At 37.0% G+C, this 15928-nt stretch overlaps 1 protein-coding gene across 3 annotated transcripts; it reads left to right on the forward strand.

Moving 5' to 3' along the window:
• Window positions 1-5007: 5007 nt before the first annotated feature.
• LOC105055788 (bifunctional TH2 protein, mitochondrial) lies at window positions 5008-15868 on the forward strand. Of its 3 annotated transcripts, XR_833758.4 has the most exons (7): window positions 5013-5582; window positions 5875-5983; window positions 8927-9217; window positions 9352-9763; window positions 9911-10180; window positions 14845-15454; window positions 15542-15868. XR_833758.4 is itself a non-coding variant. In XM_073246609.1 (6 exons), the coding sequence occupies exons 1-6, from the start codon at window positions 5137-5139 to the stop codon at window positions 11543-11545; spliced, it is 1665 nt and encodes a 554-aa protein (XP_073102710.1). In that variant the 5' UTR covers window positions 5008-5136; the 3' UTR covers window positions 11546-12598. The 3 variants fall into 3 exon arrangements, 2 of the variants coding, with proteins under 2 accessions (XP_073102710.1, XP_010936080.1); XM_073246609.1 differs by lacking the exons at window positions 14845-15454; window positions 15542-15868 and adding an exon at window positions 11409-12598 and having other exon boundaries at window positions 5008-5582; XM_010937778.3 differs by lacking the exon at window positions 15542-15868 and having other exon boundaries at window positions 14845-15533.
• The last annotated feature ends 60 nt before the right edge of the window (window positions 15869-15928 follow it).

Here is a 15928-nt window from a genome sequence, read left to right on the forward strand (position 1 = left end):
CACCAAATCCAACCTAAAAAATTTTAGATTTATGTTTGCTCATTTAGTTTTATATCTCCATTCTAAACACCATATGTATCGCATACGTTCTTTTTCTACCTCTCTTTTTTGCTGAGTGATAGAATGGTAAGAAGCCATCAAAAATGTGTAAACCATGGACCTCTTTTCAGAGCAAGCTCTCAAGAGAAGGATGTTAGCCAACTAAAATAAGGCTACTTCGCCATGCGTCACATGTGTTGTGCCCCTCTTTTTCTCCTTATTAAAAATATAAGAAAAAAATAATAAAATATCTAGCGGCTTTCATTGAGACAATGGAAGAATATATTACTCCAAAATAGTAAATTATTTGTTCAGCGAAAAACTAAACCTGTCTCTTTTCTCAGCTCTGATTCCATATGTTTAAGCCGTTCTCTCTCAAGTTCTTTCTTTGTTTGCATAAAAGCATTGCCATTGTCGCAGCACGTCATCCACCACCACCCACCAGCTTTGATGTTCTCTCTCCGTGTTTCATGCTGCAGCTATTTCATCCTTTAATCACCACCCCTCCTAATTCTTCTTTCTTTTTGCATGTGCAAATGTAGAAATGTCTGCTATAAAATCTAGCAAGGACTCGATGAAGCTCAATACTCGTCCAGACATTTGATGGTCTATTAAAAAAGTAAGATTATATTGTTTCTCGTGCTTTGATTATGTTTCTAATTTTTTTGTTAGCAAATGAAACTAATTCTTTTTGATTTCAAAGAGCAATTAGTAGTCATCGAGGTCATTACCTTTTTATCAGAAGGAGCGTATCATTTCGGACTCTCCGTATGATCTTAACAAGTCAAAGTATATGCCTCCAAAATTGATTGAAATATATAAAAAAATATTAAGTTTTTGCTGGACTTGGATGGAGCGCAATTTCTCATGCAATATATGCTTCTTGTCGCGAGATTCACACATTTATTGGCTGAAGCATATTCTAAATATTTTAATTTTTGCATTCTCACCGGGCCAATGCAAGTTGAACGATATTTACATTTTTCGTTTCAAAATCCATCTCTCGCTCGCCACGAAAACAATCTACCTTCTTCCATTGAGAGAACCTGGAAACGCTCGATAACGCACGCCGGTTTCCATCCCCTGAATCGTATTGAGCGGTGAACATGATGCTAAAAAAAAAAATCATGACATTTAAATAGTATATTTAACACCAGTTGATCCATCATTTATAAGAATATATTTGGATAAAAAAATTAGATTCTAAAATAAAATTTAGAATAACCGACTCTATCCCATCTGTTTGATAGGAAGGTCTTATTTTTATTTCAACTGGCTTATGAATCCGTGCAATGCACATGATGAATTTTTTTTAAATAAATAATATCATATACATTTAATTTGACTCATAGATTAAAAAGATAACATAATTATTTTTATTTTTTTATTAATAAAAAAATATTTTTTAAAAAAATATTTTCGACTTCAATTATTCCGAAATGCTTATCATTAAGTATAGTCCGATTACTTATTTGTATCCTATACATATCTCTTTTCTTTATAGTCATATAAATAATAGAACTTTCATTTTTATTTACTTCAATCTGCAAGAAAATTTAGTTATTAATTAACAGAAAAAATATATAAATATAATTATCTACATATAAAAAATTAAATATTTATAATATTTTTTTTTGATTTTTTCTATCTTCCATTTCGTTGCATGTATCTTCAAAAATTATCTGAAGGACAGTATAGCTTTGTCCTTCTTTTTTGAGGTTGTATTCATCAATTTTAATTTAGAAGATATAATTTTTTTATTAATTTTTTAATTTATAAAGAAATAATAGAATCATCATCTTTCCACATGAAGAGAATTACATAATTTTATATTATCAATTAATTGATTGAATAAATAAAATATAAAATATATGTTGCATATATCTTATCTATATAGTAGTTTTTTAGCTGTTTTGGCTATTAGTCATTGAGCAACTTTATCAAAAAGAACAAATGATACAAATCTGATACAATTTTACAATGTGATTTTTTTTTTTTTGGTTCATTAGAAGTGGTTTTTGGATTGGGACCTTAATCTTTCTTTTGTAGCAAATATTTATTTTCTTTGCATATCGTTCTTCTTGTACATATTTTTTTTATTTATTTATAAAAATTCAGGTGACTAAGATTCTAATCTTATTATTTATCTATTAAAAAATAATAATAATAAAATAAAAGAAAGAATGAAAGGGGTCAAAGAAAAAAATTACAACGGAGGTGCTGTGATTCAGCATTCTGTTCTCAAGTTCCTAAAATCCCTTCTGGATTAAAAAGCTAGATACACAGATGAAAAGAAAGAAAATGAGGAAAAAAAAAAATCAATAATCTCATAGGTCCAAAAAAAAAAAAAAAAAAAAAAAAAAAAAAAAAAAAAAAAAAAAAAAAAAAAAGCCTCACACCCAACGTCTGCAATTTATAACACAACCATATGCGATAGATCTCGTGGTGTATTCAGATCATCTTTTTAATAAATTTATTCCAAAAATATCTATAATTATTAGATCCACTGACCGATTGAAACTAATTAATTGGTTGGGTTGTGAAAATACCCCCTATTCAAGCCATGAAAACATCTCTGTTCGGTAACAGAATCCAGTTCAAAGATTCACAGAAAATAACAAATCAACATCTGGATTACCCATGCCCATTTTAGAATTGCTTGCATAAGATCTCACAGATCATGGATTTTATTATGTTTTAACGAAATCATATGGATCAAAATATCACCGGCATGGAACTAATTAAAATTTTATGGAGAAAATAGGTGATGTTGGTTTTGATCAGACCATCGACTCACAAAAATCTCAGCAAGTGATTCAAAAAAAAAAAATGAAGAGAGGTTTTCTTAAGGGATTATCTGATCTGTAGGGGTGTTTGGGACCACGATTTTTACAAAAATCTCAGCAAGTGATTCAAAAAAAAAATTGAAGAGAGGTTTTCTTAAGGGATTATCTGATCTGTAGGGGTATTTGAGACTACGATTTTGTTGGAACAGTATCTTCTAACAAGATATGGGGTGGAGGGAAGGGAGGCCTTGTTTATAAGAGAAGTTTATGATTTTTAACTTGATTTGAAATTTTTGTTGGGGTAGGAAGAGAACTTTTATCGAGAGTCTTCCTCCAACCTCGGGCGCAAACAAAGAGTTTGTTCTATTGTTCCTCTTCCATCAACATCGAAATATATGGATATGTGGCGGAGAAATATGTGGAACATGTGGCGGATGAAGACTTCTCATAGAACATCCTAATGCGAGGTTGATCTGGACGGTGGAGACGCTAGCCTCCTTGAGGTGGAGGCCGACCTTCTCATCAATATGGTTGAGAAGCTCCACCTTTGCCGTCACCATCGCCGCTCATCATCTTTTCCTCTCAGACCTTATCTTTGACGTGCTCCTTTCTATGCCATCTCCTCCTCCCACCTTTGCCACCGTCGCCGCCATCTCCCATCAACCTTTCCTTCCGAATCTCATCTTCGACATACTTCTCTTCTACACCATCTCATCCTCCCACCTTGACCGCATGGCCGACCCCGATCTCCATGTCGTCGCTGTTGTCCTTTGCCGCCATGCCCCCTGCAACCTCCTCATCTTCGGTCTCGGCCATAAATCCTTCTTTTGGCTCGTCCACAACGACGATGGTTTTACCATCTTTTTGACTATAACGATCTCCATGCCTCCCACTTTGAGAAGACCACAGTGAGAAATACAGAGACGAAAAGTGCGGAAGGTTTGAAGCGATCAATAATCATACGTATATATATTTTTAAATTTTTTTTTAATAATATGTGGCATGTCAACAATCACAAATACGATGCACAGAGCATGGAGGCTAATGCCTCCGCATGCGTGCGCGTGTGTGTATATATAAAATAGATTTATAAAAAAAATATCTCAATTTTTCACCATCCAATTTTTACTCTTCTCTCAAATTTAAATTTTATTTTATTTTAATTTTGATTTGGATATCCAAGAAAATATTCACCAATTACATCCCCATTCCATTCCATTTCAACCAAAGGCGGTCGCCCGTGGGCCCACATTTAAAAAAAAAAAAAATAGAGGAAAAGGTTACCGTGCTTCTCAAAAAGAACGTCAGCTCAGACGTCTAACAACCATCCAAACGCAAATCCAACCATCAGAAACTTTCCCCGTTCGGGTAATGCCAAGGCCCATGAATGCGATTGGCCAGATGCGATCTATGGACCACTGAAACAACCTCCCGTGGGCTCCATTACTCTAGTATGTCCTTCCCTGGCTCTCTACATCAGGCCCAACGTCCCACATTAAACGGAAAGTTGCGAACACTATCCACTGCTGGATAATCTCCGCATGCTTTATCCTCGCAAAATTGATATCCTCACCCACCGGATTTTCATTTCCTCTTGACGCTACCATATTGTCCTTCCCATATGGGTACTACTTGTCTCGTCTACCATTCCATCAGAGGGGAGACTCACAAACTGACAAAAGCGAGAGGATTTATATCAAGCGGAGGACTAGAATTAGTTTTCGCCTTTGGCTCCCGTTTACGCCATCCGTGATTCTATACGCACGAGCCGTCCTATCCGTAATTTATTATTAGAAAGACCAAAGGGCCCATTCTTTTCGGACGCGTGTCGCAAGGCGAGAGGTGGAGCACTAAAGTTTGGTAAGACAGTCCGCTACGCATCTCCCTGCCCCACCTCACAACAGTATGGAGCATCGCGGAGGTGCTTAAGTCAAACTGTCCCTCAAGATCATCAGACAAATGGACGGAGAAGATCGAATAGCAAGATCCAAAGTGGAGATCGATTTTTCGACCCCGCGAGATATTATATCGTAGAATTGAGACAGCCACCCGCAAGTGCCCCAACGTCCAACCGCCGACCCGGTCCGATTCCGACCCGCTTAGCCCCCTCACGAGAAGACCGTGGAAAAGCGCGCCGGCCGCCGGCTCGCTTTTCTCTCCCCCCACCTTCCTCCCCCCCACCCCCCCCCCCCCCCAATTCCCACCCCGTTCCCCGTGCGCCTATAAATACCCGTCGTCTCCGCACGCCTCTTCCGCAAACCGAGGCCGGGGACCGGACCCCGCTCCCCCCACCCCCATCTTCTCGCCGTTGATGAGATTCCTCTCCCATCTTCTCCCTCTCCGCCGAAACCCAAACCCTAGCTATTGCTTCTTCTCGCTCTCCGCACCCAGATCCCTTGCCTCCACCTGCCCCCGATTCGGTTTCTTGAATCGAGATCGCCCCCCGCGTTGCCTTCCGAAGGGGTTCCGATCTATCGCCGCGGCGAATCAGCGGGCGTCGCCTCCAAGATTGGTGCCGGAGAGGGCGGTCGCCACGCGTTCTTGGCCTTCTTCAGCCGGACGAGCCATGGCAGGGGTGGCGGCGGCGGTTGAAGAGGGCTCGGCGGCGAAGCGGTTCTGGATCAGGTCCCGCAAGGAGGCAGTGTTCGCGGAGTACACCCCGTTCGTGGTGTGCCTGGCGGCAGGGAGACTGGAGATGGAGGCCTTCCGGAACTACATTGCTCAGGACGTGCACTTCCTTAGAACTTTTGCCCAAGCGTGAGTTACGCCGTTCTTTGAATCTTTTGGCTAGTTCTTGCTAGTATTGGGGCTAGGGTTTACAATCTGGACCTCTGGCGTTTTCTGTCTGTGCCTTTTCTTCGATCTTGGAGCGCGTTAGAAATTATAGTAGGATTTATCCAGTTTATTGAGTATTTCGAGTGTCCGGTCATAGATGGCTGGATTCTGTTCATTTTGCTGTGTTCATTATGAATTTTTTTTAAAGTTATAATTGTCCTTTTTCTTGAGTGGTGACAAAAAGTTTATTTCTGGGGTTTCCTGGATTTGTTAGGTATGAGATGGCGGAAGAGTGTGCTGATGATGATGATGCGAAGGCTGCAATAACTGATCTGAGGAAAGCTGTTTTGGAGGAACTGAAAATGCACAATTCATTTGTCCAGGTAAGATTTGGAACATTCTTGCTTTTGGATATATCTTCTCACATGAACTTTTCCTTGCATGGCAACTGATCAGTCTTGTCTTTTTTAATTTCTCCCCTCGAAATGCTCTGACTGCGAATCTTATCATCAGAACAACCAATTCTCGAATAATTGAAAAGTAAATATATAATTCTGAACTGATCTATTGCTTATCATTGTCTCTGCAGGAACTTATGTTGTCTATGCCTAATTGAGTATCCAAAGAATAGGAATGCTTCTCTTCTTCTGAGTATCTAAGATCATTTTTTTATCTTGACATCTTGTATCATGCTTCTACTTTTCTTATCATATAAATGAGAATTACAGTAGTTTTTGCTGGTTTGATGTGTAGTCCCTGCCTGAACTAGGAGCCATTAAATGGAAAGGATATGGAGGTTAAATGGAAAAGATATAGAGGTTGGCTGCTACAGAGTTTTCTAACATGTGCTTCAAGAGTTAATTAATAGTTTTTATCTTAATGTAGGAATTAGGATGCAAGAATAGACCCTTATACAAATCTGCATTGTAGTTGCCATCTTGCTGAAATACAATTTTAGCTTTTGAGTTTTTGGGATAGTGAATCTTTCTTTCTTTTCTTGTTTGTTCTTGTTTCCTTAAATGAAATATGTGATGGTATTGGATGGACCAAAGCAAGATAATTACTAGATTGAGAGATCCAAGGAAGTAAAAGAAGCATCATCTTAATTATTAATGAGAATTTGATGCAAAGTAATTCAATAAGATGGCCTTTGTGATTTTGCTAGAGGATCGATGATGTTGATTGTAGATGTTTATGGTCTTAGTGATCCTTTTGCCAATGGATATATGAAATTGCCCAAAGATTTATGAAACTTTTCAAAAGTTGTTATTCACCAGTCATATTTTTGTTTTCGATCTTAAATGTTGTTTTCAGATCAGTAGTTTTACATGGAGTTAATAAGTCAAAGTGAGAGTATGCTCTACATTCCTTGCTTTTCTGTTTGAGATGAAGTCTTAAATGGATATTTGGGTTTCTTCAGATTACCGCTAAGCATTTGTATTGTATGAAGTGCTGATTGTGGTGAATTAGTTAATGGCATTTGTTTGATTATAGCAATAGAATGATTTAGTGATAGCATTTCTTAGAGGCTCTTTTTTCTGGAATTTTATCGATTATATAACATGATTGATTTATTGTTTGTATTTCTTAGAGACTCTTTCTCTGTGCTTACCACTTTTCAAATATATTGTTGCTGAATGCTGATCTTAAAAACTATTATTGTGAGTAGTAATTTCCTGGTGTTGGCCAAGAGCCTGAAGAAATAAATAGGCTGCTAGCAACTCTAGGTCATGCAATAGGTCCTTTTTTATGTGATTTTGCTTGCCCTCTGGAGCTGGAGCTGTTTATATTGGCTCTGTTCTATTTATTTTGCTTCTCTTCACTGTTAATGAATTTGATGTTACCACTCCCCTTGTTGGGGGCAAATGAAGAAGAAAAGAAAGAAGATATGTACTGAAATAATTTGGTAATTCGACTGAAACCAACAGCCAAGATGTGGACTTTGGTGATGGGGGCCAACGAACTGATGGAAGTAGCATTTGTTGTTTGGGGTTGGCATGTAGGAGAAGCAATTTATATTCATTGGGCTCTTACCTTTCAGTGATATGCTTTTGAGGAAAATAACATGTTGGTCGATGATGCATTCTGGCCTGTTGATGAGGTTGTGATATGATGAGGCATGATATTGAAGAATGATCTCAAACTAATTTTGTGTATTTTACAATGGTGAAATATTGTGAGGCGGGCATGAGTTGGTTACTAGGCTTTGAAGTATGTTATCAACTATATGCTGGTATGAAAGAATGTTACAACTTACGAAGTGGAGTTTCTCAAGTTTGTAAATGAATGCAGAGGATTTAATGTCTGTGAAAGTATGTGGATTTTTTTTTCTTTTTTTATTTTTTTCCCTCCATATTGGGGTGGGGTATACATGTCATGTCGGGTTAGGGTTTTATTTCTCGATCTTGTACTATCTAGTAATCTAACAGATGATCTTAGACACTGAATATTAAACTAGACAAATAAAATAACTAAATGCACCCTTATATGGCTGCACCATTGATGATTGATATGTCCATTTTCATTTAGGTTTTGGGTTCTGTATTTGGCTAAGGCCAGAATAGACCCAACAAGAAATGTAGGCTTTGATGCAAGTCAAACCTGACAACACAGTATTGATCTCACCTAACTAACCATTTTGGGTTTGAAGTCAGTTAATAAGGTCCGGTTATCAGGTAACATGTGCAATCGCAGAATATGTAATGTCTAATCTGCTGAAGCTTGCATATCCACTTCTATCCGTATTTAGATGGTCTATACATTCTGTACAGATTCTATTTACTATTGCTGATCAAAGATTCAAAATGTGGAACCTATCTGCGGCAATCTTATGTATTCAAAACAAAAGTGATTCAGTCTGACATGAAAAAGAAGTGTTAATTGGGCCCATCATTTTTTTGTTCCTTTTTAACTTTTGGAAGTATAACATAGTTGAAGTGGTTGTCTAGCATGGGTTCTTATAAACCATTTGGAAATTACTCTTGTGGATTTTTATTTTTTCTAAAATTTGTTGGATGCATTCGAGGGAATAGGCAGATAAACTTCAGACTGCTGAGTTGGCGCATGTACTGGTGGTATGTCCTTGCAGTGCTCTTATTTTCTTTTATACCATCTATCCATGCATGTATGCATGAAAAACTAACACTAAGATATACTTTTAGCTTGCCACTTTAATTTTCCTTTGCCTAATTTGACCCCAATTGACTGCAAAGGGCTGTGTTAATCTGATTATTTTAGCATATTTTGTTCCTTGTTATTCTACTGCCATTAGACATATACTTTTCTGTTTCTTTGTGCAAAGTTTTCTGAAGGAATCAGTTATGCAGGAATGGGGCATAGACCCCACTAAAGAAATCATTCCTATCCCTGCAACAGTGAAGTACACCGACTTTCTGCTTGCAACAGCTGCAGGAAAAGTTGAAGGAGGGAAAGGTCCTGGGAAAATTGTCACTCCTTTTGAGAAGACAAAAATTGCTGCTTATACTGTAGGTGCCATGACTCCTTGCATGAGGCTTTATGCATTCCTGGGAAAAGAGCTCCAGATGTATCTGCAACATGACGAAAATGGTCATCCCTACAAAAAGTGGATTGATAATTATTCCTCTGAAAGTTTTGAGGTATGGTTATATATCATGAGCTGTCCTTTATTGTTTCTTTTCAATTAAGATGAAACCACTAAAAGTTTATGTGGCATGTATAAGTTATATTGATCTTTATTGTTTGATTTCTTTTTCCTTCTTGTGGAGAACAGGCAGATGCTGTGCAAATAGAAGAATTGCTTGACAAATTGAGTGTTTCATTGACTGGGGAGGAGCTTGAAGTCATAGAAAAGCTTTACCGCCAAGCTATGAAACTTGAAATTGAATTTTTTCTTGCTCAGCCAATTGTCCAACCAGCTGTAGTTCCATTGACAAGACTGCATGATCCAGCAAATTGCCTTGTCATTTTTTCTGATTTTGACTTGACATGCACTGTAGTTGATTCCTCTGCCATTTTAGCAGAGATTGCAATATTAAGTGCTTCAAAGACTGATCAGACTGGGACTGAAAATTTGGATGCTCGAAGATCTTCTTCAGAAATGAGAAACTCATGGGATGCTCTTTCTAAACAGTATACAGAAGAGTATGAGCAGTGCATAGAAAGCTTACTTCCAGAAGAAGAAGGTAATTCTTTTCTATATTGTTACTTCAGATGGCATATTTTTTGAAATATGAGTGATTAGATCACAATAGGTTTTTAGTGGAGCTAATTTGTTAAAAATGTGTTGATTTTTGCCCCTTCTTATTGGCACATTGCTTGTTGGTTTCCAGCTAAAACATTTGATTATGAAGGCCTTTACAAAAGTTTGGGCCAGCTCTCTGAGTTTGAGAAACGAGCAAATTCCAGGGTTATTGAGTCTGGGGTGCTAAAGGGAATGAATCTAGATGACATAAAAAGAGCTGGGGAACGTTTGATCCTTCAAGATGGTTGTATAGATTTTTTTCAGAAGGTTGTGAAGGAAAAGGAAAATCTGAATGTAGATCTCCATGTACTTTCATATTGTTGGTGTGCGGATCTAATAAGGTCAGCCTTTTCATCAGGTAAATACTTACTCCACTTTCCTGCTTTTCCCTTGTTCAGTTATCACTATTTGTCAATATTCTGTGTTCAACTTTTCTAAGTCTTTTTTTTTTTTTGGTAATATCCTTTTAATTCAAAAATGGCAAGTGTCTCTTTCAGTATGTTTACTTGACCAAAAAAATAATGTCAAATTTGATAGGTGTGATTTCTGTCATAATATAAGGGTGATGCTTTATACAATACCAGGCAATCCCATTTGATATTTGGGAATTATATTACATGTATCCAGAAGTTGTCATTCACTCATTACCTTTTCTGGTTATGCAATACTGTTTTGGTGTTTCTTCTATTGTCTATAATTTTTCCTAGGTGGTACTCCTTATGGGGGTTAATATCTTGTGAGAGTTTGTAAAGGTCAATGAGTTGCCATCAAGATTTCTATGTTTTAAATAGATCGTTGGATAGTGAGCCCTGATGTAGTTTGCAAGGAAGAACCCTGTATTAGATGAGAGCTCAGTGAAAAATATTGCTGTATACATGTTATTAGGCAGGAAGAAAAAACAGTCTTTCCTTTTCAAATGGTGCCTTTTATCTACTAATTATCTCTTGATACAGGTATACACAACTGTATCACAACCTTACTTTTTTAGTTATACATGGTACCAAATCATTTAAGTTGAGTGGTTTTGGAAGTTCATGCTTCAATACCTCCAATATGCATCACATAAAATGTTCTCCTTTTCTAGACATATTTTTATTGACTTGAATTCTGGACAACTTACATTCCAGTTTGCTGCTAAATTAGCTTTTGCCTTTTGTACCTTACACTTATCAATTGTCTTCCCCATATAATGTCATATTCAGTTTTTGCTTCCTTATCCTATCTTCTTTTTTTTTTTCTCTTACCTTTTTCTTTTTAAATTCTTTCTTTAATGTCATCAAATACTAAGTTTTTAACCATGGCAACTGGTATATTGACACATAGGTAAAATTATGTTTATATGCTAATCTTTTTTCTTGAAATTTCACTTAATAAATAAGAACATATTCCATCAATTGGTTGTGATTTACTTACAATCAAGAAATGCAGGAAATGACCGGCATTCCCCCCTTATTTTGATTTAAAAGATAGAGGATATGGAATATTTTCTTTTAACATGCTTATGTTAGTTGTGAAACATTTAACATCTTGTGAAATTGAACATCTCCAACTTTTAATAGGTTTTTTCAAATTGTGGCACTGAACAGGTCCTGCTGATGTTACTCAGACCCATGATATGGGTGTCCAGAAATATTCGACATGGGAACCTTTAAAAATCAGACACAGGGATACATCTGTATATTATATATTTGTGCAAATATGTATTGATTTATGTTTTGATTAGTTAACGAGTGGATGCATGGCTCTTTTAGTTCACAAAATTGATAAAATCCTGCTAATTAATGCTAAACTTAATAACTTTAAAGTAGAATTGCTAAGTAGATATGTAATGATGATGATATTGTCTTAATGGTATGAAGTGTCAAGGAATGTCATGAAGTGTTTCAAATATTCAAGAGTCTGCCATGTAAAGTGTCCAGGTAACATCGGTTCCTACCCTGTCAATCTTGTTTTGTTTGATATATCCCAAGCCATAACAACTTCACTACAAACTTATTAATTTCCTTAAGAAACCAAGTTTTTCCCCATAATTGGAACCTATTTGAAAATAAACAAATGATGTTTTTTCAAATCTTCTGAACTGACTTTGGTGGTTCTCCAACAAAATGTTTCTGGTTTCAAAGATTTGTGTTATGGGAGGCATGGGTTTATGTCCCACCAGAACAGGGTGGTACCAGACTATTCTAAGAGGAAGCTGGAACCTAGGATACCCACAGAATGCTGGTTCTCTTGAACTGGAATGTCCCAGTCCATCCCAAGCATCAGGATGCACCGGGAATATTCACTATTTTAGTATGTATCGATCCTTCCCATCACATTTTGGTACTCAACCATCCTAGAAGCAAAACAAGATGGGGCCCAATAAGGAGATTTAAACCCTTTGTGAGGATGCAAAAAGGGCTAGTACATACAATTACTGGGCTTAAGAGTGTGAAAAAGGTTATGTAACAAATAACAAAGATAGGAGAGCCTTCTTTGCATAGAGAAAGATGAAACATATATTTTCCTTTCAATTTTAGGACTTAAGCTGTAACAACCCAGCGCTTCACCCAAAAGGTTAGCTAGAAGGTATTATTTGGATTCCTTGGCCATGCATAAGTGTGCTGGCCAGTCTTTGTAATTTCAAGCCAAATCAATGACTTATGCTGCACTTTTTGGTCATTTGACAAGGATTGAGTTTGGGACCCTAAAGTTTGTACATTTGATGCTGTGTAGGTATGATGGCTAAATGCTCACAATAGTTTGATGCAGGAGTAACATAATCTCTCTCTCTCTCTCTCTCTCTCTCTCTCTACACACACACACACACACACACATACATATATATATAGATACATATATACATATAGATACATACATACATATGTATCTTTATGTATGTATGTATCTATATGTATATATGTATCTATATATATATGTATGTGTGTGTGTGTGTATGTATGTGTATACATATACATACATACATACATACATACATGCATGCATGCATGCATGTATATGTATATATATATATGTATGTATATGTATATGTATGTATATGTATGTATATGTATGTATATGTATATGTATGTATATGTATGTATATGTATATATATGTATGTATATGTATATGTATGTATATGTATGTATATGTATATATATATATGTATGTATATGTATGTATATGTATGTATATGTATATGTATGTATATATATACGTGCATACATATATATACATACATACATGCATATATGTGTGTGAGTGTGTGTGGGTGTGTTTGAAGTGTATAAGTGATCTTGATATATAATACTTATAAAGCTTTCTTGACCTTTTGTGCAAAAGAACGTGATTAATTATGCACGTGAACACCAAGCACACTAGCCATATGTAGCTTGGTTGGGTATGCCATCACTACTTAGGTGTTGTTTGCATAATCCAGCAATTGGGCTGGATTTCCTGCTGGATTTGTGGATTTGGAAGCTTATTGGAGCTTGGCCCGTATCAACTTAACACCCTCTTAGTGTGAAGCCTATGAGACGAAGGAAAAAACCTCCATGGATATTTTTTTCTTCCTATAGGCCAATAGGCCCACATGCTAGGACTTCGGCTGCCACCTAGGTGAGCCCTTAGAACATTGCATGCTGGGTGGGCTAACATGCCTGATTTCTGCATGATATTCCTGTATAGGAATATCCAGCAAGCCCTTGGTTAGATTACTGTAGTATGATTTCCCTCATCCATGGTGTGAAAGAGTCTATACACAACTTTAATCAGATGATTTTGAAATCACGCATATAAGACCACTTATTTGAAAAATGCATGATGAAGCTTTCCTTCAGCTGCTAGCCTTAGTCTTGACCTTGCTAGACCATCCCTTTGTGTCACCTTGAAGCTTGGTGAGCCTCCAAAAAAACATTCATGGATGATTTGTTTGCATGCTAGTTTCACCTAGGACATGGCTATTCTCTGGCATGGCTTACCATAATGCAAGTCCATGTAGAAAACTTAATATCTGCGTGATGTCATGACATTGTAAAGTTTCACAGCCACTAATTAACCAACCTTTTGATTTTGTTGCCGTAGATTTATGTACCACTGGAAACAATGCCATTTAATGGCAGGTGGAAAATCGATTTCCTTGAAAGCAGAACTCTTGATAGATGATACTCTTATCTTCATGCTTCCTATCGAAGAGAAATGAAAACCATATTATTGATTCGTGCCTTTTGTTGAATTACTGATTGACCATGACAGAATTGACCTTGAGTCAAGGTTTGGCAGGAAACTCCATGAGGCTTGTCTCTAACCTAGGTGAGGTTTAAATTATCAAAAAGCTTTTGAGGATGGTAGTGTATGCAAGCTTGTGAAAGTTAGGATGTGTGGATGCAAAAATGGGTTGAATGTTTTCTTCTCAGCATGACTTGTGGAAGGTGGCTATGGCCTGCTTTACACTATGCAAGGCAACCAACTAATGTACCTTGGAGGACAGCTAACATCTGTTCCATTGCAATAGTCTGTGAAGGAGCAAAATATTGGCTTGGGAAGCACATGAGTCAAGTTTAGCTAGGGTATTAACTTGTTTGCCAAATGTTGCAATGGGTTGGCAATCTTTAGTATCAGTGTTTGGAACCTGGTGGCCCGGATTGAATCACTCAGGGCTGAGGCAGCCTGGTCACTGGGTCTTGGTTCAATCACAGATCAACTGTGAGTTGACCAGTCCTTCCATATTTAGTGTTCACCTTTTCTCCCTTTGGTCTGATAAGCCATCCTATTCTCCTCTACATCTTCCTCCCCTAATCCTAGGCTCCCTTGTCGTATTTGAGACATTGGATTATAAGCAGTGCTGAGCAGGGTTAAGTTTTTTTTTTTCCCATTGTCTCCCTCCGAGTGGAAAATGTCAGTTTGCTGAGTGGAATGATGTTTTCAGTGATATCATGTCATTATCTCTTGAAATAAATTGTAAAGACATAGTAGGATTGTTAACTATGGTTAGTTCATGATGTTTCTAGAGTCTGACATGATTTTGTGCTTCATATGTTCAGTAGGTTGCCTAAATGATTTGAACATACACTCAAATGAGTTCAACTATGAGGAATCTATTTCAACGGGCGAAATTGTTAGGAAGATGGAATCACCCATGGACAAGGTCGAAGCATTCAAAAGTATCTTAAGCAACCTTGGAAGCAATGAGAAGCGCTTATCTGTGTATATTGGAGATTCTGTTGGTGACTTGCTTTGTTTATTGGAAGCAGATGTTGGTATTGTGATTGGATCAAGCACTAGCTTAAGGAGAATTGGGAAGCAGTTCGGTGTTTCTTTTGTTCCACTCTTCCGCGGTTTGATAAACAAGCAAAGACAACTTAATGAAAAAGACTCATCTATCTGGAAGGGGTTGTCTGGTGTTCTATATACAGCATCAAGCTGGTCAGAAATACAAGCTTTTATTTTGGGGGCATAATTTTTTTCAGATTGTTCCTTGATCTTGTTTTCTTGTTATCTTCAAAAAGTTCAAGAATTCATGTATACGAAGATGTATATCAGAACTGTGGCCAATTTTACAAAAGCCACAGGCCAATTGTCTTTCCATTGTTTTCCTTCAGGTTTGCCTTAAAAATGCTAGTGCTGTATCGGGCCATGCATTCAGATGTTAAGGTACATCTGTAACCTGGCTCTCTTATTGTTTCCATCTTTTATATGCTTGATGTATGATAAAAAGTTATTTTGCCCCTTCTGTTGCAGGCATTTGTGGCATTCTAGGAGACAGAACAGATGCTTTGTGAACTTCGGTGTATGCATGTGTTTGTCTATAATTTTTGGGTTATAAGAAAATTATTTTTGTTTAGGAACGGTATTCAGAATTAGAGGTCATTAATTTTGAAGACGTACCAATTTTTAGGTCTTGAGTATTTAAGGATGTATAAGAAATTGTATGAGAGCTTCCTCCTATCCGGTCAGTATTTTAGATGTGTCCGATTTGAGTCCTTTTGGTCGTGCACTTTATAAACGAATTATAATTGTAACTACCTCCCTTTCTGTGATAAGGGGACTTTTAAAAGGGTTGATTCATCTTTTCTTCGTCCGTACATCTAACAGATCTATGCCCAATTGGAAATTTTAAGTTTTTAT

The sequence above is a fragment of the Elaeis guineensis genome, chromosome 12 (genome assembly GCF_000442705.2).
Source record: "Elaeis guineensis isolate ETL-2024a chromosome 12, EG11, whole genome shotgun sequence".
In the NCBI taxonomy this organism is placed as follows: domain Eukaryota; kingdom Viridiplantae; phylum Streptophyta; class Magnoliopsida; order Arecales; family Arecaceae; genus Elaeis; species Elaeis guineensis.